The 26,848-nt window shown below is 44.9% G+C and overlaps 1 protein-coding gene across 1 annotated transcript in view; it reads left to right on the top strand.

Annotated features, from left to right (window-relative positions):
- LOC106599387 (beta-1,4-galactosyltransferase 2) overlaps positions 1–26,848 on the top strand; it is a 142,991-nt gene that overhangs the window by 10,217 nt on the left and 105,926 nt on the right. Inside the window, exon 3 of the mRNA XM_014190597.3 lies at positions 6,322–6,758. Within this exon, the coding sequence (XP_014046072.1) occupies positions 6,431–6,758 (328 nt within the window). The 5' untranslated portion in view covers positions 6,322–6,430. The remainder of the gene's footprint in view (positions 1–6,321; positions 6,759–26,848) is intronic.

Raw genomic sequence — 26,848 nt, forward strand, 5'->3', positions numbered from 1 at the left:
ATGAGGTCTAGCATTGTCTTGCATTAGGAGGAACCCAGGGCCAACCGCACCAGCATATGGTCTCACAAGGGGTCTGAGGATCTCATCTCGGTACCTAATGGCAGTCAGGCTACCTCTGGTGAGCACAAGGAGGGCTGTGCGGCCCCCCCAAAGAAATGCCACCCCACACCATGACTGACCCACCGCCAAACCGGTCATGCTGGAGGATGTTACAGGCAGCAGAACGTTCTCCACGGCGTCTCCAGACTCTGTCACGTCTGTCACGTGCTCAGTGTGAACCTGCTTTCATCTGTGAAGAGCACAGGGCGGCAGTGGCAAATTTGCCAATCTTGGTGTTCTCTGGCAAATGCCTAACGTCCTGCACGGTGTTGGGCTGTAAGCACAACCCCTACCTGTGGACGTCGGGCCCTCATACCACCCTCATGGAGTCTGTTTCTGATGGTTTGAGCAGACACATGCACATTTGTGGCCTGCTGGAGGTCATTTTGCAGGGCTCTGGCAGTGCTTCTCCTGCTCCTCCTTGCACAAAGGCGGAGGTAGCGGTCCTGCTGCTGGGTTGTTGCCCTCCTACGGCCTCCTCCACGTCTCCTGATGTACTGGCCTGTCTCCTGGTAGCACCTCCATGCTCTGGACACTACACTGACAGACACAGCAAACCTTCTTGCCACAGCTCGCATTGATGTGCCATCCTGGATAAGCTGCACTACCTGAGCCACTTGTGTGGGTTGTAGACTCCGTCTCATGCTACCACTAGAGTGACAGCACCGCCAGCATTCAAAAGTGACCAAAACATCAGCCAGGAAGCATAGGAACTGAGAAGTGGTCTGTGGTCCCCACCTGCAGAACCACTCCTTTATTGGGGGTGTCTTGTTAATTGCCTAAAATGTCCACCTGTTGTCTATTCCATTTGCACAACAGCATGTGAAATGTATTGTCAATCAGTGTTGCTTCCTAAGTGGATAGTTTGATTTCACAGAAGTGTGATTGACTTGGAGTTACATTGTGTTGTTTAAGTGTTCCCTTTATTTTTGTGAGCAGTGTATATACAAAAGTATGTGGACACCACTTTAAAATTAGTGGATTCGGCTATTTCAGCCACACCCGTTGTTGATGGATGTATAACATTGAGCGCACAGCCATGTAATCTCCATAGACAAACATTGGCCTAACTGAAGAGCTCAGTGACTTTCAATGTGGCACCGTCATAGGATGCCACCTTTCCAACAAGTAATTTTGTCAAATTTCTGACCTGCTAGAGCTGCCAGGTCAACTGTGTTGTTATCTTGAAGTGTAAATGTCTAGGAGCAGCAACGGCTCAGCCGCGAAGTGGTAGGCCACACAAGCTCACAGAACGGGACCGCCAAGTGCTGGAGTGCGTAGTGCATTCAGACCCCTTGACTTTTTCCACATTTTGTTACTTTGCAGCCTTATTCTAAAATGGATTAAATAAAACATTTCCCACGTCAATCTACACAATGCTCAATAATAACAAATCAAAAACAGGTTTTTAGAAATGTTTGCAAATATATTACAAATTGTGCGTCCTGTTTCCATTCATCCTTGAGATGTTTCTACAACTTTATTGGAGTCCACCTATGGTAAATTCAACTGATTGGACATGATTTGGAAAGGCACATACCAATCTATATAAGGTCCCACAGTTGACAGTGCATGTCAGAGCAAAAACAAAGCCACGAGTTCAAAGGAATTGTCCGTATCTCTAGACCTGAAAATAGCTGTGCAGCGACGCTCGCCATCCAACCTGACAGAGCACGAGAACATCTGCAGAGAAGAATGGGAGAAACTCCCCAAATACAGGTGCGCCAAGCTTGTAGCATCATACCCAAGAAGACTCATGGCTGTAATCGCTGCAAAGGGTGCTTCAACAAAGTACTGAGTAAAGGGTCTGAATACTTATGTAAATGTAACATTTCTGGTAAATGTTTTTTTTTTTTAATAAATTAGTTAAAAGACATCTAAAAACCTGTTTTTGCCTTGTCATTATTGGGTATTGTGTGTAGATTGATGGGGGGGGGGGGGATGATTTAATCAATTTTAGAATAATACTGTAACGTAACAAAATGTGTCAAAAGTCAAGGGGTCTGAATTCTTTTCGAATTCACTGTATATATTTATTATTATATATTGGTTTTAAACAAAACTTTTTTCACAAAACTAATACACTGGGCCTTTAATCAGTCTGTATTGGAGAACCAATAAAGCCCCTCCACCCCTAAACTACTTCCCACGGATATGATTGTGTATGGTAATTAATACAAAACATTACAGCATTGCTACTGTCTTCACTATGCTATAAACATGATAATCAGTCCTCAATGTGGAAAAAGTCAAGGGGCCTGAATGCTTTCCTAAGGTACTGTATTTCATGCTCCCTATTTTACTGCACAGATCATGTGAGAGAATTTACCTCAGCACTGTTATCAACGTAAAATGTGATTCTGTGAAGAACATGGGACCTACAGTTTGCATCAGAAAGATGTAAATCCACCCAAACATTTCTTTCCCCTCAATGAGCATATGTACACATGTACACTGAGTATACCAAACATTAGGAACACCTTCCTAATATTGAGTTGCACCCCCTTTTTGCCCTAAAAACAGTCTCAATTCGTCGGGGCAGTGACTCTACGAGGAGTCGAAAGTGTTCCACAGGAATGCTGGCCCATGTTGACTCCAATGCTTTCCACAGTTGTGTCAAGTTGGCTGTATGTGTTTTGGATGGTGGACCATTCTTGGTACACACGGGAAACTGTTGAGCGTGAAACCCAGCAGCGTTACAGTTCTTGACTCAAACCGGTGCGCCTGGTACCTACCACCATACCCCGTTCAAAGGCACTTAAATCTTTTGTCTTGCCCGTTCACCCTTCATCCTTGTCTCAATTGTCTAAAGGCTTAAAAATCCTTCTTTAACCTGTCTCCTCCCCTTCATCTACACTGATTGAAGTGGATTTAACAAGAGACATCTGTAAGGGATCATAGCTTTTACCTGGATTCACCTGGTCATGGGAAGAGCAGGATCTCATAAATGCATGGGGACTTGTTTGTTGGAAACTGGCATATGACACAATGTTAAAGCTTTTTTGAATGATTAGCCTAAGTTTTAGATTGATTGTGAGACAGATTTATACATTTGGTAAAACACACTAGCACTGCATGGTTTGTATGTTATTGAGGTGTCAAGCTAGAAATGCTCGAAGGCTACAGTTTTGCCCAATGTTATCAAGTGTAGCATATCTAATGCATATTTGATGAAGCCATGAGGGCTGGTTGGTGGGTTGCGCTAGGGCCTGGGGCCTTAGAGTAGAGCAAAGAGAAGCTAGTGCTAGGCTAGCGTCCTACCCAAGTGTTTCCTCTTTAAAACGCATCGTTTGGAGATCTCCATCGCAGCAGGGATGCTGTAACACATTTCTCTGTCTGACAACCTCTCATTACCATTTGAAAAATAATATAAAGACAGAAAGAACATAGTGACTCATCTATTAGTTCTTCTTTCAGCATCAGCATTTCCCCAGCTGTGTTGACAAAAACGATTAAACAGTGAATTGCTACTGCTTAAAGGCTATACTCTAAATATCTACTACTTAACCATCTGTCTGCTGCTCAGTATTTGCCTTTGCTTTATATCATTATGTAATGTTACATAAAACACTGTCACCACTGAGTATTGTTAATCTATATGTCTCTTTACTAAGAAGTCAGCCACAAATCCTTGGTTTACGTTGGATCGCAAGAAACTCTGCAAGTGATGACTCACCTAATATTGGCAAATCAGTTGTCATGATTTGGGGCTACTGCTCTGTCTCTGTGTTAAGGGTTGTTCTAAAGCAGGGTTGGGCAAACTTTTTGGCTCGACGGCCACATTGGGAAATTCCACATCCATGAAGGGTTCAACGTAGAGCCGCACAGATTTTCTTTTGACTGATTTGTTCAACAAAATCAATTTGCGGGCCAGAAAAAGGGCAGTTATTTAAAAATATATAGGACCATTATCATTTCTACATACTTTCTATATAGTTTTAGACGTCCAACTGTGGCCTGTAGTGTTTCTTTAAGCCAAAATAATAATTTTTAAAAAAATGACAAAATCAACCACCCCTGTTGAAACACATCCATTGTAACATTACTGTATAGGCCTAAGACAGCTATGACTGATTACAGTAATGTATGCAGAGCGGCGGTGACGCCACAAACAAAAATGAGAGGGATTGAAAATATGCTGCCAAATATGCCGATGCCAATAAAGTGGTATACAACTTATACTGGCCATTATCATTGTGTTGTTTATGGCTTAGTTTAGTCTTAATATAGCTGTCACAGGGGGAGATGGGTCTGGTAGAGAGACTAACTAGCCCAAAATGAATTATGCACCAACAGATTAACTGGGCGCCACATCAAGAGCCAGCACACTATTCAAATTTGAACATACATGCTGTACACATTTATTGCCACCATATTTCCAGGACTTTACTTTATTGGTGTGTCGGTTTAATCTAAAAGAGTTCTCAGCATCTATTTAGTGTCCAAGGGATAAGTTTAGTGTCCAAGGGATTTAGTGTCCAATATGGAATTAAATTTTCACTAGACACCAGCCGTTTCTAAACAAGCATCTTGTTCCCATGTTGATATTCTCCAATGCTAAGGCCTGGTTTGCACTGCACATATAGGCCACTGTGTACATTTCTTCATGTTAAACTTGAATTATGTTGGCTTGTCTTTAATGTTAGTGAGCAAACTGATAAACTGGTGTGTGGGCTTTCAAAAGGCGAATTAAGCAATAAGGCCTGAGGGAGTGTGGTATATGGCCAATATAGCACGGCTAAGGGCTGTTCTTAACACAACACAACGCAGAGTGCCTGGATACAACCCTTAGCCATGGTATATTGGCCATATATCACAAACCCCTGAGGTGCCTTATTACTATTATAGACTGGTTACCAACATAATTAGAGCAGTAAAAATACATGTTTTGTCATACCTGTGGTTTACGGTAAGATATGCCACGGCTGTCAGCCAATCAGCATTCATGGCTCGAACCACCCAGTTTATAATCTGTTTTTGACGTCATGCTGGTTAACAGTGTGGTGCAGCAGCTGTCATAATTGAGTCTTAATAATGTAGAGATGAAAAGGCTTCTAAACCTTTCACCAACTAGCCTTGTCTTCCATGAGGTCAGTCTCTTTCTAATGAATATTTTAGTATTAGCACTGGACTATTGCATGTAGAAAATTGTACTTTGAAACAGCATTTGCCATTCAGTTTACCACAGAACTTAGAACTACACAGGTCAGTCAAATAATTCATAATTTGGTGGGAGCTTAGATTTGTTCTGTTTTATACACAAGTGTGTATTATACGTATGTGTAAAATGGAAATGTGTTTTTTTTGCATATCCCAACTTCCCCTGAGACACCTTCAGAGAGTGAGGTCCCGGCCAGGGTCAGCCATTATCAATGGCTGACCCTGGAGCAATTAGGTTTAGTGCCTTGCTCTGAAGGGCACATTGGCAGATTTTTCACCTTGTTGGCTGGGTAATTCGAACTAGCGACCTTTTAGTTACTGACCTAACAGGTAGGCTACCTTAATTTGACCAGTTTCTCGCAGCAGGAAAATAATCCTGCAGCAACAGGAAATGTGAATTATTGTGTGGATTTTAATTAATTAACATTTTTGTTGATACGTTTTTAGTTGGGGCAAATGGAAATTAGGGCAAGTGGAAATTAGACTTTAGAAGCATTTTTAAACCTCGATTACACAACAAGTTTGCTTTTCCAGGGTGATCAAATTAAGATCCTACGTCTATACGCCATCTAAAACCCCCTCATCAAACACACAGCACCACTTTATTTTTTTTGTGTGCTTGTCTGTGAGAAAATCAATGAGTGACACCCGGCCGGGTGAGATAGAGTTGGGTCTGACATTGACAGTGGCGTTCCATCCCACCGCCCTCCCTCCACATTGCACCTGGGTAATCTATCTATCTGCTAGGTTAGAGCCAGGCAGTCATCTTTGATATCTGGTGCTTTCCCCATGATGTTTCCACCTGTGATCCTGCCAGGGGAGAGAGCGGAGAGTCCAGTCAAGCCATTTTATTATAAATGTTTTTCAAATCACGTTGTTGGTTGGAGTAGGTTGCTTTTGGTTTATTTCTTGTTGTTTATTTTCTTGGAAACATGTACATGACATATACAGATACTGTGATTTGCATCTCATTTCCTGTGTTGGGCCTAATTTACTTAAATGGCAACAAAATATCAATTTAGTGTGAACATAATGTAATGTTGTTCCCTGGCCCTCCCACAGGTGATAGAGTGAGGCAGCGTGCAGCATTTGTCCAGGCCAGCCCAGGCCCAGGGGAGTGACCGACCGAGCGGATGCCCTAGACTGTGCGGCAGGGGCGGCAGGCTCAACCATGACTCGGCTGATGTTAGGCCGGACCCTGGAGCGCATCTGCAAGGCTGTCCTGCTGCTCTGCCTGGTGCACTTCGTCATCATGATGATCCTCTACTTCGACGTCTACAGCCAGCGCTTCGACCAGATCTTCAGCCGCTTCAACAACGGCCGCAACGCCAGCCGCAACGGACACCACTACTACTACAACCTCAGCCGGCCCAACGCCACCTTCGCCAGCTACCTGGCCACCGCAGACCAGCTGCTGCCCAGCGTACGACCTGAGGGAAACCACACGCCACCAACTGCCAAACCTATACCACCGTGCCCGGAGATACCCCCTGGTCTGGGTAGGTGATGATCCCCCTTTACACTAATGACTAATGACGTAGTACATTTTTCACATTAGGGTGCTGACCCAAACCATACTCAAATCAATTCAAATTTTATTTGTTACATGCTTCATAAACAACAGGTGTAGACTAACAGTGAAGTTCTTACTAACTTACAATGCAGAGAGAAAGAAAATTGAGAAATAATAGAATTAATAATAAATACACAATGAGTAACGATAACTTGGATGTATACACTGGGTACCAGTATCAAATATAATACAATGGTATTTGTCACATGTGCCGAATACAACAGGTATGGACCTTACCGTGAAATGCTTACTTGCGAACCCTTAACCAACAATGCAGAGTTTAAATAAAGTAAGAAAAATTAGCTCAAGGAAAAATAGTAACACAATAAAATGTGTGTGTGTGTGTGGAGTCAAAATGCATGTGTGTGTGTGTTGAAGTGTCAGTGTAGTATGTGTGTGTGTGTAGTTAGAGTGTACATCGAGCCTTTGTAAGAGAGTCAGTGAAAAAAATAGTATTAAATCAAAATAAAATAAGGGGGTCAATGCAAATAGTTCAGGTAGCCATATGATTAACTGTTCAGCAGTGTTATGGGTTGGGGGTAGAATCTGTTCAGGAGCCTTTTGATTCCAGACTTGGCACTCCAGTACCTCTTGCTGTGCAGTAGCAGAGAGAACAGTCTATGACTTGGGTGGCTGGAGTCTTTGACAATTTTTAGGGCCTTCCTCTGACACCGCCTAGTATAGAGGTCCTGGATGGAAGGAAGCTCGGCTCCAGTGATGTACTGGGCCGTACGTGCTATCCTCTGTAGAGCCTTGCAGTCTGATTCCGAGAACTTGTTAAACCAAGCGGTGATGCAACCAGTCAGGATGCTCTCGATGGTGCAGCTGTATAACTTTTTGAGGATCTGAGGTCCCACACCAAATATTTTCAGCCTCCTGAAGGGAAATACGCTCTATCGTGCCCTTTTCACGACTGTGAAGCTCTCGACCCGCTCCCAGCCCTGTTGATCTGAATGGGGCGTACTCGGCCCTCTTTTTCCTGTAAGCCGCGATCAGCTCCTTTGTCTTGCTCACATTGAGGGAGAGGTTGTTGTGTCTCTGACCTCCTCCCTATAGCCTGTCTCATTGTCATCTGTGATCAAGCCTACCACTGCCATGTCATTGGCAAACTTAAGGATGGTGTTGGAGTCGTGCGTGGCCACGCAGTCGTGGGTGAACAGGGAGTACACGATGGGACTAAGCATGCACCCCTGAAGGGCCCCCGTGTTGAGGGATCCAGTTGCAGAGGGAGGTGTTCAGTCCCACGGTCCTTAGCTTAGTGATGAGCTTGGAGGGCACTATGGTGTTAAACGCTGAGCTGTAGTCAATGAACAGCATTCTCACTAGGGCTGTCCCCCCCCCCCAAAAAAAGTTGTCTGTCCTTTGACCAATCTATTGGTCAACATTTTGTGTATTACTCAAATCGACTATCTGCACTGAGCTTGTCTGATGCTTTAAGCGCACTGTTTGATGAAATAATTAAGACACTGAAATGACTAGAGGGAGTCCGAAGAACTGCTCTTAGGCCTACAGCTCGATAGTGGTTATACAACATTTACATTTTAGTCATTAGTCCAGAGCGATTTACAGTAGTGATTGCATACATTTTTCATACGTTTTCAAACTGGTCCCCAGTGGGACTCAAACGCACAACTCTGGCTTTGCAAGCACCATGCTCTACGAATTGAGCCACACGGGACCCAAGGCTGCTATACTAAGTCTACTAATAATAATTACATGACTTATTATTATGATCATCAAACTTATTATTATAATGATAATCATAATAATAACAATAAGAAGGAGATCAAGAAAAAGGAGGGTTGTTGTTACTAAGGAAAGGGAAAGGGGGGTACCTAGTCAGTTGTACAACTGAATGCCTTCAACTGAAATGTGTCTTCTGCATTTAACCCAACCCCTCTGAATCAGAGAGGTGCGTGGGCCTGCCATAATCGACATCCACGTCTTTGAAGCCCGGGGAACAGTGTTGTTATTATTATAAATATTATTTTTCAGACAATTTGGAACAGTGTCAACAACACAAAATAAATTATAAGTAATACCAGAGAGGCTGTTATAATGAAAAAAAGAGTGTAAAGCCTTTATTACAGAATGGCAAAGATTAAAAACAGTTGAATTTGTGAAATTGTTTATTCGACATGTTGTGTTTGCCTGAGGCTTGGTGCTCATGGAACCAGTAGGCTATTCAACAAACACTCAAACAGGCAACAGAAGCAGGATCTGTTGTATTTCTGTAGATACAGTATACATGTACTGTATATGGATGATTTATAAAGACAGGCTCATTTAACACTTAGGCTATTGATTATAGACCTAATTAAGTTGGAATTTCTTCTCTCCTCACTTTTCTTTGTCAATTAAGGCAAGGGCTGCTGCCTTCTCCCCCTCCATTGTTCAGAACATCAATATGCTGGATAACTTTGGTAATATGTACATAGCAACATGGTCTAGGAAAAGGTGCCAGTTCAACAGCGCACTGATGTGTTTCAGAACCACGGACAGCAACCACTATCCAACACGGGAGAAAATGCATTTGTTATAAAGTAATATTTTTATTAGTGTTGCACCATTGTTCTTACGTAATATAACCATATATAATTTCAGTAGCACAGACTGATGGACAGTGCCATCCCCACAGCCTCCACTCAGACAGGCGCGAATCAGACAGGTGTCTGGTACACCATGAATTTTTTATTTCTTTTTGCTACTGATCGACTAAAGAAATCTTGGTCAACCAACAAACTATCGACCAAACAATTGACCAGTCGACTAAATGGGGTCAGCCCTAATTCTCACGTAGGTGTTCCTTTTGTCCAGGTAGGAAAGGGCAGTGTGGAGTGCAATAGTGATTGGATCCAGGGTTTCTGGGATGACGTTGTTGATGTGAGCCATGACCAGCCTTTCAAAGAATTTCATGGCTACAGATTTTGTATTTATGTGTTTAATTTCTTTGTACTTTTACCCCATTTTCTCTCCAATTGGTAGTTACAGTCTTGTCCCATCGCTGCAACTCCCCTACGGACTCGGAAGAGGCGAAGGTCGAGAGCCATGCGTCCTCCGAAACATGACCCTGCCAAGATGCACTGCTTCTTGACACACTGCTTGCTTAACCCGGAAGCCAGCCGCACCAATCTGTCAGAGGAAACACCATCCAGCTGGCGACGGAGGTCAGCTTGCAGGCTCCCGGCCTGCCACAAGGAGTCGCTAGAACACGATGGGACAACTAAATCCCTGCCGGCCAAACCCTCCCCTAACCCGGATGACTCTGGGCCAATTGTGCGCCGCCTCATGGGTCTCCCGGTCACGGCCGACTGTGACACAGCCTGGGATCGAACCTCGGTCTGTGATAGTCATACTTTTTACATTGTCCTACTGTGGCTTAAACCAGGCCAGCAAACTAATTACAGCTTATAATCATTATTCAATCTGAAAAAGTGGATTTGGTAACAGTTAATTACTCTAATTAGTATAGTGTGTGGTAATCTGAAAATAGATGAATAGAGACCTGCATGTCTTCGAGCAGCAGACTCTCTCTTGCAACCACTTTCCATTCTAAAACGTGGTGGATCGAATGTTTACTCCAATTACTGTAAAAGCTAGTGTTTCTGTAGGATTTTCTGTCCCGCCCGGGTGAAACATACAATGGATTTCATTTCAGCATTCTTCCCTGTAATATTTCATCTAAAGAAACACCTGTAGTCCAAATTAAAGTATAACTGCCAAACACAACAGTATTCTTTCAAATATAGGAAAACACAGTCAACTAAGATATAGTTGTGTGGCGTTTGAGTTATTCCTATGCTTTCAGGCTTCCAGCATACTTAATTTAAAGCTATTGCAATACCAGTTACCTTAGGAATAATTCCTTCATATTCACTACAATGTCATTGTAACCCTTTCCTGTTTCCTGTTCATTATGCAATCATATATGCATGTGAGCACCAGGCCTTTGCCACGCAGCTCCTGCTAATGAGTTTTAAGTAAAGCTCGAGAGGGAGTTGTGGGGAACCAACTCTTTATCTCATGACCTTCCACTCCTATGCATTCTCTTCCCTATTATTTATTTGGGTTGAGGTTTCCACTGAGTTTTCGGTTGTTGACTGGGATGTCTTTGGGAGCCACATCAGCACTTCTGAGGGGTTCCCATTCACTCCGCAGACAAGCACGCATGCGCGCACCCCCTCCCACCCGACCTCAATGAGTGGTTGATGGACTTGCTCTAAAGCCTGTTACAAAGCATGGGCTTAACCACAATCCATATGTATGTCATTGCAAAGAAGAGAGCTCCAACGTTGACTTTCATTCGTTACCTCATGTTATGTCCAGCTAGATAGATGCAAGCATCGAGCTGTGTTGTGTTGTTCTTGTCGGTTTACCTCAGCTTCTCTTAGATAATCACTTTCCTACAGAAATGTCTGCCTGGAGAAACTGCAGTAGTTAGGCTTAAGTAGCTTATCTACTGTTGTCTGGGTGGCTTGTTTTAATGACCCCACTATGACAGGCTCAAAGTGGAAAAAATGAACAAGATGATTGGCTTATCAAGTTGTGGCTGAACTGTGTTCTTGCTGAGCTCAGCCTATTCGGAAAGTGTTCTCATACTTTGATACCGGATGCTTCTGTTGCCCAAGTATCATGGATCTATAGTTTGGGCCTGAATACAGAAATGATTACTGTTTATGCAAATTATGGTAATTGAAGCAACCATTTCAAATCAATACATTTGTTTATCTCTACAAGTCCAGTTGATAGCCTACATTTTTGGATGGAGAAAGAATGTGTTGTCGTCAACCAATTTCACAAATCAGAATAAGGGTTCATTAGCCAGATTCATTTGAATCAATTATTCATAGGGTACATCATGCATTGTATTACCAGGCCTCTAATTTGACTATTTCTATTGAATTAGATTTGCTATAATGTTGTGACTGCCTGCTCTTTCCCTAGCATGGAGTGAGAGGAGGCTGCATGGTGTTGTGCATCATGGCCAGCCCAGGTAGCTAGCTGCCTCCCTGCCTCTCCTCTCAGTGGAGTAGGTGCCTGGGTTCAGAATACCTCTGTTTTAGTCACAGCCTGGTGCATATATATAGATGGTGGTTGAGGGTAGAGGGAGGGATGGAGGCCCCAGGGAGAGGAGGCCTTGGCCAGGGGAGATATGGGAGACTCCAGCCTCCCAACCCAGCTGACAGGTGCTACTTATATTGGAATGGACGCCCACCCCCTCCCCCATCTCAGCTTTCTCTTTCTCCATCTCCCTCTCCCTGTCTCTCACACTCTTATTTTTCTCTCTCTCTCTCTCTCTCTCGTGGGCGAGGAGGAATTAATGGCAGTAAGTCAGCTGTCAATACGGATCTGCAATCTCCACAACCCCTAACAACCAAATTCAGAAATTGTAATGGCAAAACGTCTCTTCTCCGTGAGGAAGGAAATATCTGTCATGGTGGCAGTATATTGGAATATTTGGACCACAGAGTTGTAGAGAGAGCAGTGTTTTATGAATGCTGGAATAGTACCCACTCAGTGCAGTGCTGGTGTTGTTTAGCCTATGTTAGGGTTGGTGTCCAACCCATAAGTTGATTAATTTCTCTCTTTTTCTCGATGACGCCGTCAAAACCCCTTAACTCATATGTTGCCATGGTTTGGAATAGATGGGAAAGAGTGAGTTGTCTACTTTAGGTTAAAAACTGAACTTGAACACACACCTACAGTATCCTCAATGAGCCTTTGTGCTGATGTTATTGTCATAATAACTCTGCTCCTCCTGTCTTCAGAAGCTCAGAACCACTGATCTGTGTAGAAAGAGGTCATACTTCCCTGCTGTACTAATACTAAGACCAGTCTTAGTGCCGCTGGGCGCTGGACCAACCTTAATGTAGCATGCTGCTGGGTCTTCACTTCCCCCCAACAGAGGAGACAGCTCCAGTCCTTTTCCCTGGCTTTTCATTTGGATTTCTCCTCGTGGGATCACACTGCTGTGGACGTGTTGCTTTCTGAAGGAGGAGCACAGCTCAGAGAGAGAGAGAGAGAGGGTAAAGTTGATGCTATGGATGGCTGTTTGCTTAGCACGTACAGTAATTACCAGGTCTGGGGGTGACATATAGCCTATATCTACTGGGAAGTCAGTTGAACGAAGCTATTAAAGTGCTTTGAGAAAGGACACCATTGTACCGGAATGTCTACCTGCTTCCATCAAATCCAAATAAAATAATGGACTTTTTCTGTGCTTACACGGTGGTGGTTTTCAAATCTTTGAGGCTTTTACATCTGAATTTAGCTTCCAGGCCAAAAGTTGGCATACTGCATTACTTTGGGGTTCAGTGCATGGCACCATATCCAGCATATATACGCTCATACAGTAGATTCACCACTAAAGCTCTCAATATAGGTTATAGTGACCCCATTAGTGATGGTACCTACCGTCACAGTAAAGTACAGTATACGTAAGTGACTTTCTGCTGTATGCAGTGCTCCTTTGAGCTTCAGACAGGAAAAGGAGAACACTCTCTTTACTTATTCATCCTCAAACTTCTCCTGCCTCTTTCATCCTCTTTTCCCCCACTGTTTTAATTTGAGTCTTTTCCCGTAATAATGGTGGTGTGACACTGGGGTTTTGCATTTATTTATGTGTTTCCCTGTCTGGGGTAGGGCAGGGTAGCTCTGAGGAAGAGGGCTTCTCTCAATAAGGAAGGAAGGTATAAATAGCTGCTGAGCATCATCACTTAAGCCCCCAGCCTCCCACCTGCTACCTTCCACCCCTTAACCCCTCCAACCTCCCACCTGCTTCCTTTCCTCCCCTTAATCCCCCCCACCTGCTACCTATACCCCTCACCACCACTCAACGCCCCGAGCCTCTCGCCTTCTACCTTCCACCCCTCAACCCCCACAGCCTCCCACCTTCTACCCCTCAACCCCCCACCTTCTACCTTCCACCCCTCAACCCCCCAGCCTCCCACCTTCTACCCCTCAACCCCCCCAGCCTCCACCTTCTACCCCTCAACCCCCCACCTTCTACCTTCCACCCCTCAACCCACCAGCCTCCCACCTTCCACCCCTCAACCCCCCAGCCTCCCACCTTCCACCCCTCAACCCCCCAGCCTCCCACCTTCTACCCCTCAACCCCCCCAGCCTCCACCTTCCACCCCTCAACCCCCCAGCCTCCCACCTTCTACCCCTCAACCCCCCCAGCCTCCCACCTTCTACCTTCCACCCCTCAACCCCCCCAGGCTTCCATCTTCCACCCCTCAACCCCCCACCTTCTACCTTCCACCCCTCAACCCCCCCAGCCTCCCACCTTCTACCTTCCACCCCTCAACCCTACCAGCCTCCCCCCTCCCACCTTCTACCTTCCACCCCTCAACCCCACCAGCCTCCCACCTTCTACCTTCCACCCTTCAAACCCACAGCCTCTTGCCTGCTACCTTCCACCCCTCAACCCCCCCAGCCTCCCACCTTCTACCTTCTACCTTCCACCCCTCAACCCCCCAGCCTCCCACCTTCTACCTTCCACCCCTTAACCCCCCAGCCTCCCACCTTCTACCTTCCACCCCTCAACCCCCCCCAGCCTCCCACCTTCTACCCCTTAACCCACCAGCCTCCCAACTTCTACCCCTCAACCCCCCACCTTCTACCTTCCACCCCTCAACCCCCCAGCCTCCCACCTTCTACCCCTCAACCTCCCACCTTCTACCCCTCAACCTCCCACCTTCTACCTTCCACCCCTCAACCCCCCAGCCTCCCACCTTCTACCCCTCAACCCCCCCAGCCTCCACCTTCTACCCCTCAACCCCCCACCTTCTACCTTCCACCCCTCAACCCCCCAGCCTCCCACCTTCTACCCCTCAACCCCCCACCTTCTACCTTCTACCCCTCAACCCCCCAGCCTCCACCTTCCACCCCTCAACCCCCCAGCCTCCCACCTTCTACCCCTCAACCCCCCCAGCCTCCACCTTCCACCCCTCAACCCCCCAGCCTCCCACCTTCTACCCCTCAACCCCCCCAGCCTCCCACCTTCTACCTTCCACCCCTCAACCCCCCCAGGCTTCCATCTTCCACCCCTCATCCCCCCACCTTCTACCTTCCACCCCTCAACCCCCCCAGCCTCCCAACTTCTACCTTCCACCCCTCAACCCTACCAGCCTCCCACCTCCCACCTTCTACCTTCCACCCCTCAACCCCCCCAGCCTCCCACCTTCTACCCCTTAACCCACCAGCCTCCCAACTTCTACCCCTCAACCCCCCACCTTCTACCTTCCACCCCTCAACCCCCCAGCCTCCCACCTTCTACCCCTCAACCCCCCACCTTCTACCTTCCACCCTCAACCCCCCAGCCTCCCACCTTCTACCCCTCAACCCCCCCAGCCTCCACCTTCTACCCCTCAACCCCCAGCCTCCACCTTCTACCCCTCAACCCCCCACCTTCTACCTTCCACCCCTCAACCCCCCAGCCTCCCACCTTCTACCCCTCAACCCCCCCAGCCTCCACCTTCTACCCCTCAACCCCCCACCTTCTACCTTCCACCCCTCAACCCCCCAGCCTCCCACCTTCTACCCCTCAACCCCCCACCTTCTACCTTCTACCCCTCAACCCCCCAGCCTCCCACCTTCCACCCCTCAACCCCCCAGCCTCCCACCTTCTACCCCTCAACCCCCCCAGCCTCCCACCTTCCACCCCTCAACCCCCCCAGCCTCCCACCTTCCACCCCTCAACCCCCCAGCCTCCCACCTTCTACCACTCAACCCCCCCAGCCTCCCACCTTCTGCCTTCCACCCCTTCACCCCCCCCAGGCTTCCACCTTCCACCCCTCAACCCCCCACCTTCTACCTTCCACCCCTTAACCCCCCCAGCCTCCCACCTTCTACCTTCCACCCCTCAACCCCACCAGCCTCCCACCGCCCACCTTCTACCTTCCACCCCTCAACCCCACCAGCCTCCCACCTTCTACCTTCCACCCCTCAACCCCCCAGCCTCCCACCTTCTACCTTCCACCCCTTAACCCCCCAGCCTCCCACCTTCTACCTTCCACCCCTCAACCCCCCCAGCCTCCCACCTTCTACCTTCCACCCCTCAAACCCCCAGCCTCCCACCTTCTACCTTCCACCCCTTAACCCACCAGCCTACCACCTTCTACCTTCCACCCCTTAACCCCCCTCCTCCCGCAGGCTACCTTCCACCCCTTAACTCCCCAGCCTCTCACCTGCTACCTTCCACCCCTCAACCCCCCTGCCTCCCACCTTCTACCTTCCACCCCTTAACCCCCCAGCCTCCCACCTTCTACCTTCCACCCCTTAACTCCCCAGCCTCTCACTCGCTACCTTCCACCCCTTAACCCCCCAGCATCTCACCTGCAACCTTCCACCCCTTAACCCCCCAGCCTCTCGCCTGCTACCTTCCACCCCTTAACTCCCCAGCCTCCCGCAGGCTACCTTCCACCCCTTAACCCCCCAGCCTCTCGCCTGCTACCTTCCACCCCTTAACCCCCCCAGCCTCTCGCCTGCAACTTCCAACCCTCAACCCCCCAGCCTCCCGCGGGCTACCTTCCACCCCTTAACCCCCCAGCCTCCCGCCTTCTACCTTCCACCCCTTAACCCCCCCAGCCTCTTGCCTGCTACCTTCCACCCCTTAACCCCCCAGCAGGCTACCTTCCACCCCTCAACCCCCCAGCCTCCCGCCTTCTACCTTCTACCTTCCACCCCTCAACCCTCCAGCCTCTCGCCTTCTACCTTCCACCCTTAACCCACCAGCCTCCTGCCTTCTACCTTCTACCTTCCACCCCTCAACCCCCCAGCCTCCCGCAGGCTTCCTTTCCTCCCCTTAATCCCCCCCACCTGCTACCTATACCCCTCACCACCACTCAACGCCCCGAGCCTCTCGCCTTCTTCCTTCCACCCCTCAACCCCCCCCAGCCTCCCACCTTCTACCCCTCAACCCCCCACCTTCTACCTTCCACCCCTTAACCCACCAGCCTCCCACCTTCTACCCCTCAACCCCCCACCCCCCACCTTCTACCTTCCACCCCTCAACCCCCCAGCCTCCCACCTTCTACTCCTTAACCCACCAGCCTCCCAACTTCTACCCCTCAACCCCCCACCTTCTACCTTCCACCCCTCAACCCCCCCAGCCTCCCACCTTCTACCTTCCACCCCTCAACCCTCCAGCCTCCTGCAGGCTACCTTCCAGCCCTCAACCCCCCAGCCTCCCGCCTTCTAACTCCCACCCCTCAACCCCCCAGCCTCTCGCCTTCTACCTTCCACCCCTCAACCCTCCAGCCTCCTGCAGGCTACCTTCCACCCCTCAACCCACCAGCCTCCCGCAGGCTACCTTCCACCCCTCAACCCTCCAGCCTCCTGCAGGCTACCTTCCACCCCTCAACCCTCCAGCCTCCTGCAGGCTACCTTCCACCCCTCAACCCACTAGCCTCCCGCAGGCTACCTTCCACCCCTCAACCCCCCGCCTCTCGCCCAGTGCTCAGTGATGCTCAGTGAATATTCAGTTCATGATGCAGTATATTTAATGAGCACCCTCATACAAGTTTAATATGGTAATGTTGAAAAGGGGGCTGCACGTTTTTGTTAAGAACAATAGTATGTTCTGGGTGGCTAGAAAGAACACTTTGTGTTTTTAGGACTGTGGTCTCCGTTTAGGTTGCCCTCTTATCCTAGAACAGAGAATAGTGGAGGTATGGGGCTGTTATGAGTTCCACCAGAAGTCAATGTTTCATCTATTCATCTGTTCCATCCATTCACATTCCGTATGAGTAAATACTGTACCGGTTTGTAAGGGCTTCCTGGAGCAAACTTAGACCATCATCGATCTCAGCCCAGACGGTGAATTCGGAAGCGGGTCATGTTATGACATATGTACTGTAAAAGAAAACGACTGAGCTCTGAAAAGTTAACAGTTTATTATCTCCACTCAAACTGCAATGTGTTCAATAATACTGTGACTGTCAATTACCCAGCTAGACATCCAAAATGACCCTGACAATGACACTAATGTGCTCTGGACACCATAACAGCATAGCAGGTGCTTTAACTGCATATACATGAGATGGTTTCCTATCCTCATCCTATCACAGCCAAGGATTCAGTAAATATATGTATCCAGATATTTAATGGGGCGTCGGTATTAAGATTGTCACATCAGGTCAGCGTCTCGTGGAAAATAGTGGATACAGAATCAATGAACACCAAAGCAAGGCTCCGGGTTTGTGTGTCTTGGGGGGATTGAAAATAGCTTCCATCCCCTCGTTCCTCCTCCACTCCCAGGAAACCATTAAGATGTGCCTGGCCTAACTAGTTGAGCCGCTTGCTCTCTAAATGATCCATGACAAAACAGAGGAATGACATTGTCATCTGCAAGGCTACAGAATTGTTTTAGTCTCTCTCGTCGTCTCTCTTTCACCAAGCCACAGCAACAGAAGGGAAATCCAGACAATTGGATCGGTTATAACATTTTAACAAAGGTTACAAAGGTCTCCACATAGAGTATCTTTACTACTCTTACCATCCTGGGATAAAAGGAACGTTTTACATCTTCCTAAGTCTGAGGGTGGTTTTAACCTTCCTGACTTGGAATTGTATCAACTCGCCACCCAAGGCTTTTACTTGCGACATATAGTTAAATTCACTAAAGAGGAACACTGGGTACATATTGATGATGCTCATCCTCAGAATCTTTTTATGTGTCTATTTTCAAAGGATAAAGCTAAGAACATGAACAACTTCATAGTTAAGAACACTATAACAATAAGGAAGAAAATGAAATGTATTCTACAAGAACCAATATCACTCCCTAAAAACACAACCCTATGAAAATATCCTTCGATAGCTTTTCAGAATTCACCAATAAATTGGTCCACATAAATGACTTGTTAATAGGAAATACATTTATTTCCATGGCAGAATTAAAAAGCAATTTTGGACTGGCCAATGTAGATATTTTCAAATAAATGCAACTTAAAAGTTTCATATCAAGAAATGTAGATTTTAAATCTTTTGGACATCAGAGCAATCTTAAGGGAATCATATTTGAGTCAGAAAAGGATATTCATATGATAGATAATATATTCAAAACCTTGCGGATAGCCTATCCAACTGACAATCTCTTAGAAAAAAAATCTAAACTGTTGGAACGAAGACTTAAAAAGAACTTACACTTTTGTGGGGAAAAACTCATTCTGATTTGCTGGGCCTGGCTCCCCAGTGGGTGGGCCTATGCCCTCCAAAGCCCACCCATGGCTGCACCCCTGCCCAGTCATGTGAAATCCATAGATTCTGGCCTAATGAATTTATTTCAATTGACTGATTTCCTTATATGAACTGTAACTCAGTCAAATCTTAGAAATTGTTGCATGTTGCGTTTATATTTTTGTTCAGTATATATTGGCACAAGATGGAGGGAATGTTGAAATGTAACTAACGAAATTACATTTAATGAAAATATACGCTTAATCCAGTATAAACTATTGTATATAATTTGTCTTAAGTGTAAAACTAACAATGATTCACTAATCAATGTCTTCTGGGAATGCTATAAAGTCCAAAAGTTATGGTCGGAATAAGAAAGCTGGCTGTCAGAAGTATTACACTGTAAATGTACTTTTAATCTGCCTGTCTGCATATTTGAAGACATGGCATATGGGGGTGTAGTGAGACACCCGATGGCTTGGATGATACTTTTCTCGTCAATCATCTTGAAAAATCGTATACTTAAAAACTGGAAATCAACCAATCCTCCATTGTTAACACAATGGAGAGAGAAAATGATTTATTATCTAAATGTTGACAGTGCGTGGGCGACTGAGAGAAACAAAATGGTGCAGCTTCAGGCCATGTGGCGGAGAGTGATAGGGACGCTGGAGATGGGGGTGTGAGCAGGTGGGTCAGGGCAGGTGTGATGTTGTGGATGTTCATCTTGCTGCTTGCATTACTTCATATAGAATACCATATTGCATGTGGATTGTTCTCAAAAAGAGGAATTGTAGAGACATGGCTTGGCTTTATAATTGATCTATTTATTTCTGATGTATTGTCTCTAATGCATGTTGAGGTATGCAGAATCACAGAGTTTTAACCTGTACGTACATTGCACATGAAAAAGATCAGAGGATTTGAGACAGCCCTATTGGATTAACCCTGGACCTGTTAATACAATAAGCTTAGCTGGATGGTCATGAACTATAAATAATAGTATGAGTGATTTGGCTGTCACTGTACAGATGTTATGATGCATTGTAGTTTGATGTTGCTGTGCTTTGACATTTTAGAAGTCCACATTATGTTATCTTGCCATTATTGTGACCATAATCAATCTATTTTGTTCAATTATGACCAAGGATTCCTATGTGGATATTTTTGGTTTGAGAATATAGATATTGTTTCATATTGTATATATCCTGGATCAAGTATAGCAATACCTACCCTCCCCTACCTCTCATGACTCATCTGCAGTATTGCTTCATCAGAGTGTTGTAAAATATGTTTTTATCTTTGGTTGAGAGCTATAATTCGAAGTCAGTCAAATTGGCTGTAGCATGCCACAGGACATAGTTTGACAGAGTGGCGGCTTTGATCAATTCTCATCAACTGTCTGATTAGTGTAGTTTCAACAAGCAGACGAACTGTCAAGGTAGCTGGAAAAAGGTTATGAAAGTCAAATAAAATGTAATATCACTGTATCCTCAATGTAAAATGTCCTCAATGTCAAATGTTGTCAAAACAAGATGGCTTTAGGAGACAAGAGGAAAGACATACAGTAATAAGCAGTTTCTCTTCCCATCATGTGACAGCAGATATTCCCTTTCCAATTAAACAATCCTTTTGGACTTGGAACTGTTAGTCAGGCATATAGCCAAAAATAGAAACCTCAATTAAAGTTTATATATATATATATATATATATATATATTAACATAAAATGAAATGAAGAATTGTTTGAGTGACAATCTGCCTCAGAATGAAGGGACACTGCACACTGATATATAACAGCTGAAAAGGTAAGGTTTAAGGGCCATCCACACCAAGGATGATAACGATGAGGTAACTATAATCACCAATGGACCGTTTATCTTTCTTGCGGTACACATGTCAATCAGCTGATCAACGCTTCCTACTGCACACTGTAGGCCTGTTAATCAGGTGATAACATAGACCATTCATCAGTGCTTCAGGGTGTTCATTGTCATAGTGATAACTGCAAATAATACTTCAATGTACATGAAAAATAACATAGAAACTCATATTTAAATGTAGCAACATTTTTCTAATGGTTGTCAATAAGTTTGGATCCTCTTTTTCACTGTGCTCATCTCTCAGCCTGTCTTCTGCAACAGTTCATTTGGCCTTGCCCTATTATACATTCTGCAATTAGCAAGAGCAAGCCTGCTTCTCTCCACAAAAAGGCTATTAGGCTTACACAGAACCCAAACCGGCTGCGAGCGAGTGCCATCGTGCACCATCATACATAAATGTATTTTGTCCCCCCCACACCAAACTCGATCACGACACGCAGGTTAAAATATCAAAACAAACTCTGAACCAATTACATTAATTCGGGGACAGGTCGAAAAGCATTAAACATGTATGGCAATTTAGCTAGCTAGCTTGCACTTGCTAGCTAATTTGTCCTATTTAGCTAGCTTGCTGTTGCTAGCTAATTTGTCCTGGGATATAAACATTGAGTTGTTATTTTTACCTGAAATGCACAAGGTCCTCTACTCCGACAATTAATCCACACATAAAACGGTCAACCGAATCGTTTCTAGTCATCTCTCCTCCTTCCAGGCTTTTTCATCTTTGAACTTATATGGTGATTGGCATCTAAACTTTCATAGTATTACCACGACAACCAGCAACAGTGCGTCTTTCAATCACCCACATGGGTATAACCAATGAGGAGATGGCACGTGGGTACCTGCTTCTATAAACCAATGAGGAGATGGGAGAGGCAGGACTTGCAGCGCGATCTGCGTCAGAAATAGGAATGACTTCTATTTTACACAGAACCCAAACTGGCTGCGTGTGTGTGCGATCGTGCATAAATGTATTTTGTCCCCCTACACCAAACGCGATCACGACACGCAGGCTTAAATATCAAAACAAACTCTGAAATAATGACAATAATTTGGGGACAGGTCGAAAAGCACTTGCTGTTGCTAGCTAATTTGTCCTGGGATATAAACATTAGGTTGTTATTTTATCTGAAATGCACAAGGTCCTCTACTCCGACAATTAATCCACACATAAAACGGTCAACCGAATCGTTTCTAGTCATCTCTCCTCCTTCCAGGCCTTTTCATCTTTGAACTTATATGGTGATTGGCATCTAAACTTTCATAGTATTACCACGACAACCGGCAACAGTACGTCTTTCAATCACCCACGTCGGTATAACCAATGAGGAGATAGCACGTGTGTACCTGCTTCTATAAACCAATGAGGTGATGGGAGAGGCAGGACTTGCAGCGCGATCTGCGTCAGAAATAGAAATGACTTATATTTTAGCCCTTGGTAACGCAGACGCTCGTTGACGTGCGCGAAATAATTGAATAACATAGATTCCTAAATGTATTTTGCAACGCTCGCGCACGCAACTCGAATGGTGTAGTCAGGGTATTAATATAAAAAAAGGCTGAAATAAATAAATAAATACATGTCCTATAGATTTTGTAGCCTATAGCTTTTCCTGGGCTTTCACGTGAAGAGGTATAGCGCACAGGAACAACTGGAAGAGAGGCTAGAGATGTGTAGACGACGTAAGAAGCTAAATATTACCTCAATATTATGTCATTCATTAGTTACATAGTAGGGCTTTAAATAGGAATCTGTCAAAGTGCGTTCCTCCCGGCTGCGCTCTTCAGTCACGGACACGCAAAGCTCCACTATTGATTAGGCCTACCTTTTTAGGCAATAACATTATTCTACCTAAGCTACAACAACACAGTGCAATGAGGAAAGTATTATTGTTATCAAGTGAGTACACAATTATTGTCTAGGGCTGTAAACTGTAGTGATGTAGGCTCATTTGAATAACCGCTCAAACGTCCTGTATTGAATGCTTCATGCCGAAATAACTGCATACAGCCTTATTATGCAACCATTTGGATGACTTAATGGTCTATTCAACAGTTTACAAGGTCCAGAAAGGTATATTAGCAGGACCAGTCATAGTGTGAATTCTGTCAGGATGTATCGACATTAACATATACTATCGGAAAAAATGTCCTTCTCATGCGCTGTTTGTGGATCTTCATTCTCCGATTGGTCCTATAATTAACGTGGCCACCAATATGCTCACACATGCTCATTTATTCAGGCAAGTTTACCATGTGCTCTGCCTTCTCTCCTCTCCGAGCAGTCTCGCGCACCTAGAACCAAGAAGGATTCAATAGAACACATTTTTGATTGGTTGTCAATGTTTTATGGTTGAAGGGAAGAAATAGCTCAGAAAGTGATCTAAACGATAGCTCTTGTTATCGTTCTCCACTCTTTTTGTAGTTGTCGTTGTAGAGTGAACACTCCTGTCCACTTCAATTAGAACGATATCGATTTTCTTTAAAGTTATAGTTGTACTTGGTGTGGACGGCCTACATATCTCTTTATAGTTACTGGACTTACTAGTGTTGGTCATCCATAGGTTCAGGACATGATCATGACATGACGAGAGTTCTGTATTTTAACAATGTTGGGTTTATTATATAGTTAAGCAATAAGGCCCAAGGGGGTGTGGTATATGGCAATATACCATGGCCTTATACCACAAACCCCTAGGTGCCTTATTGCTATTATAAACTGGTACCAATGTAATTAGAGCAGTACAAATAAATGTTTTGTCATACCCGTGGTATATGGTCTGATATACCACGGCTGTCAGCCAATTAGTATTCAGGGCTCAAACCATCCAGTTTATAAATCAAATCAAATTTTATTTGTCACATACACATGGTTATCAGATGTTAATGTGAGTGTAGCGAAATGCTTGTGCTTCTGGTTCCTACAGTGCAGTAATATCTAACAAGTAATCTAACAATTCCCCAACAACTATCTAATACACACAAATCTAAAAGGGGTGAATAAGAATACGTACATATAAATATGTAGTTGAGAGATGGCTGAGCGGCATAGGCAAGGTACAGTAGATGGTATAAAATACAGTATATACATATCATATGAGTAATGTAAGATATGTAAACATTACTAAAGTGGCATTGTTTAAAGTGACTAGTGATCCATTTATTAAAGTGGCCAGTGATTGAGTCTCAATGTAGGCAGCAGCCTCTCTGAGTTAGTGATTGCTGTTTAGCAGTCTGATGGCCTTGAGATAGAAGCTGTTATTCAGTCTCTTGGTCCCAGCTTTGATGCACCTGTACTGACCTCGCCTTCTGGATGATAGCGGGGTGAACAGGCAGTGGCTCGGGTGGTTGATGTCCTTGATGATCTTTTTTGCCTTCCTGTGACATCGGGTGCTATAGGTGTCATGGAGGGCAGGTAGTTTGCCCCCGGTGATGCGTTGTGCAGACCGCACTACCCTCTGGAGAGCTTTGCAGTTGAGGGACGGAGCAGTTGCCGTACCAGGCTATGATGCAGCCCGACAGGATGCTCTTGATTGTGGATCTGTAAAAGTTAGTCAGGGTTTTGGGTGAAAAGCCAAATTTCTTCAGCGTCCTGAGGTTGAAGAGGCACTGTTGCGCTTTCTTAACCACACTGTCTGTGTGGGTGGACCATTTTAGTTTGTCTGTGATGTGTAGATGCATAATGTACCGTATTGTAGCTAGGTGCTGCCACCACAGCTGCTTACCACATCAATAGTTAATAGTCATTATCCCTGGATACTGCAATGATTTTCCATTGGATTCAATTATTCATGTCATAAGGGTGTATAAGTGAAATGTTTACTGATAAGTGCCATTGGGCATCATGTCTAGCGGATTACCATATTGAAAGATTTAATATGGATTAGTTAAAAGGATTACTGGTGTTACAGTGGTCTCTGATGGATAGGGGTTGGAGAGTCTTTGGCCCTGCAGTGTCTCTCTCTCTCTCACAAACACACTCACACACTAAGCCCTGACCCCACCAACCTCTTCCATCCTACTCCGACAAATGAAATGTGCATCATGTGCGCCAGGGATGGTCTCCATTGGAGGATTCATGCTGCCTCTGGCCAGCAGGACGTAACAATAAAGACAGAAAGTGTATCCCAACTAGCACCCTATTCCTTTTATAGTGCACTTCTTTTGACCTATTCCCTTCATAGTGCATATGGCTCTGGTCAACAGTAGTGCACTATAAAGCCAGGGAATAGGGTGCCATTTGGGACGCATACAGAGAGGGGATATGAGAGTGGGCGAGGGAAGGGAGAACGGAGGCAGTCCTAATGTGAGAAAAGGCAGAATGCCTGTATCAGTTTCAGGCCCTGTGGGGAAATAGAAGCGTTTAGAAAGTCATATGGAGCAACAGAGACACAGGGCCTGTGTGGACCGGCCGGGTGGAGCATATTAGAGGACTTACAGCTATATCATCTAGTATCTGCGTTATGTAATTAAGGCACTGCAGTGGACAACACAGACCAATGATGTGGATGTTAGTGTTCAATGTTTGTATCCGATGATATCCCCAAAGACAGTTGTCTTCGTGAAAGGATTTTTCCTTTGCAGGGCTGATGAGCCATGATGTATTAGGTCAAAACAGTAATTAATATTCATCATGTTATGCTCTACACAGGGTGATGTCTATCATGGGCATATCTTACTGACAGATCTACTCAAGAGTTCGAGCAGAAATGTAAACAGTATTTTCCTTTGAAAGAAAATAAATGCCCTGATTGATTTATAAGGTTGTATACTTTGCAGTGGTGTAAAGTACTTAGGTAAAAATACTTTAAAGCACTACTTAAGTCGTTTTCTGGAGTATCTGTACTTTACTTTACATTTTTGCCAACTTCTACTTTTACTTCACTACATTCCTGAAGAAAATAATGTAATTTTTACTCCATACATTTTCCCTGACACCCAAAAGTACTCATTACATGTTGACAGGAAAGTGGTCCAATTCACACACTTATCAAGAGATCATCCCTCGTCATCCCTACTGCCTCTGATCTGGCGGACTCACTAAACACTAATTATTTGTTTGTAAATTATATCTGAGTGTTGGAGTGTGCCCCTGGCTATCCGTCAATAAAAATGTAAAATAAAATTGTGCCGTCTGGTTTGCTTTTGATACTTAAGTACATTTTAGCAATTCCATTTACTTTTGATACTTAAGTATCTTTAAAACCAAATACTTTTAGACTTTTAATCAAGTAGTATTTTACTGGGTGACATTCACTGTTACTTGAGTAATTTTCTATTCAGGTATCTTTACTTTTACTCAAGTATGACAATTGAGTACTCTTTCCACCACTGATACTTTGTGTGTGTGTAGGACTGAAAGGCGGTACAGTAATATGCATTGGATAAAGTCAGAATTACAACTAATTAAAATAACACTATTGCTGTACAGTGCCTCAGACAAACCTCCTTGAAAGTCTAATTTACAGTACTATCAGTGTCTGAATCACAGCTGAACCTTTCAATCTACATAGTGTCTACCGTCTACATTTTACATTTTTACATTTTTACCGTCTAGCAGAGACCCACTTGAGACTTGAACCTTTGACTCCTTCATTCAGGAGTCCAGAGTCCCAATTACAACTCCTCAGCTCCTCCAATTACATTCTGACGTGTCCACAGGACTCTCTGTGGTGCAATACCAGGAGAGCTAAGAAATCAATATTCAACACAGTTGTTAGTATTTACTCATCAGTTACCAGTCGTTGAGATGAGCTCCATAAATTACAGAAAATCTTTATGTAAATGCTGAATAAATTGTGGTTGTTTGTTAAAGTTTTCCCAATTGGCCATGTAATAGCGAACAACAGTTTTATTTTTATGCATTTTATTTTTTACTGTAGATATGATGACGTAACCGTTTGAGTCATGTAAGGCTCTTTACTGAAGCAAGTGGTCTTTTTCAACCCATG

The sequence above is a fragment of the Salmo salar genome, chromosome 03 (assembly GCF_965601325.2).
Source record: "Salmo salar chromosome 03, fSalSal1, whole genome shotgun sequence".
NCBI classification, from domain to species: Eukaryota; Metazoa; Chordata; class Actinopteri; order Salmoniformes; family Salmonidae; genus Salmo; species Salmo salar.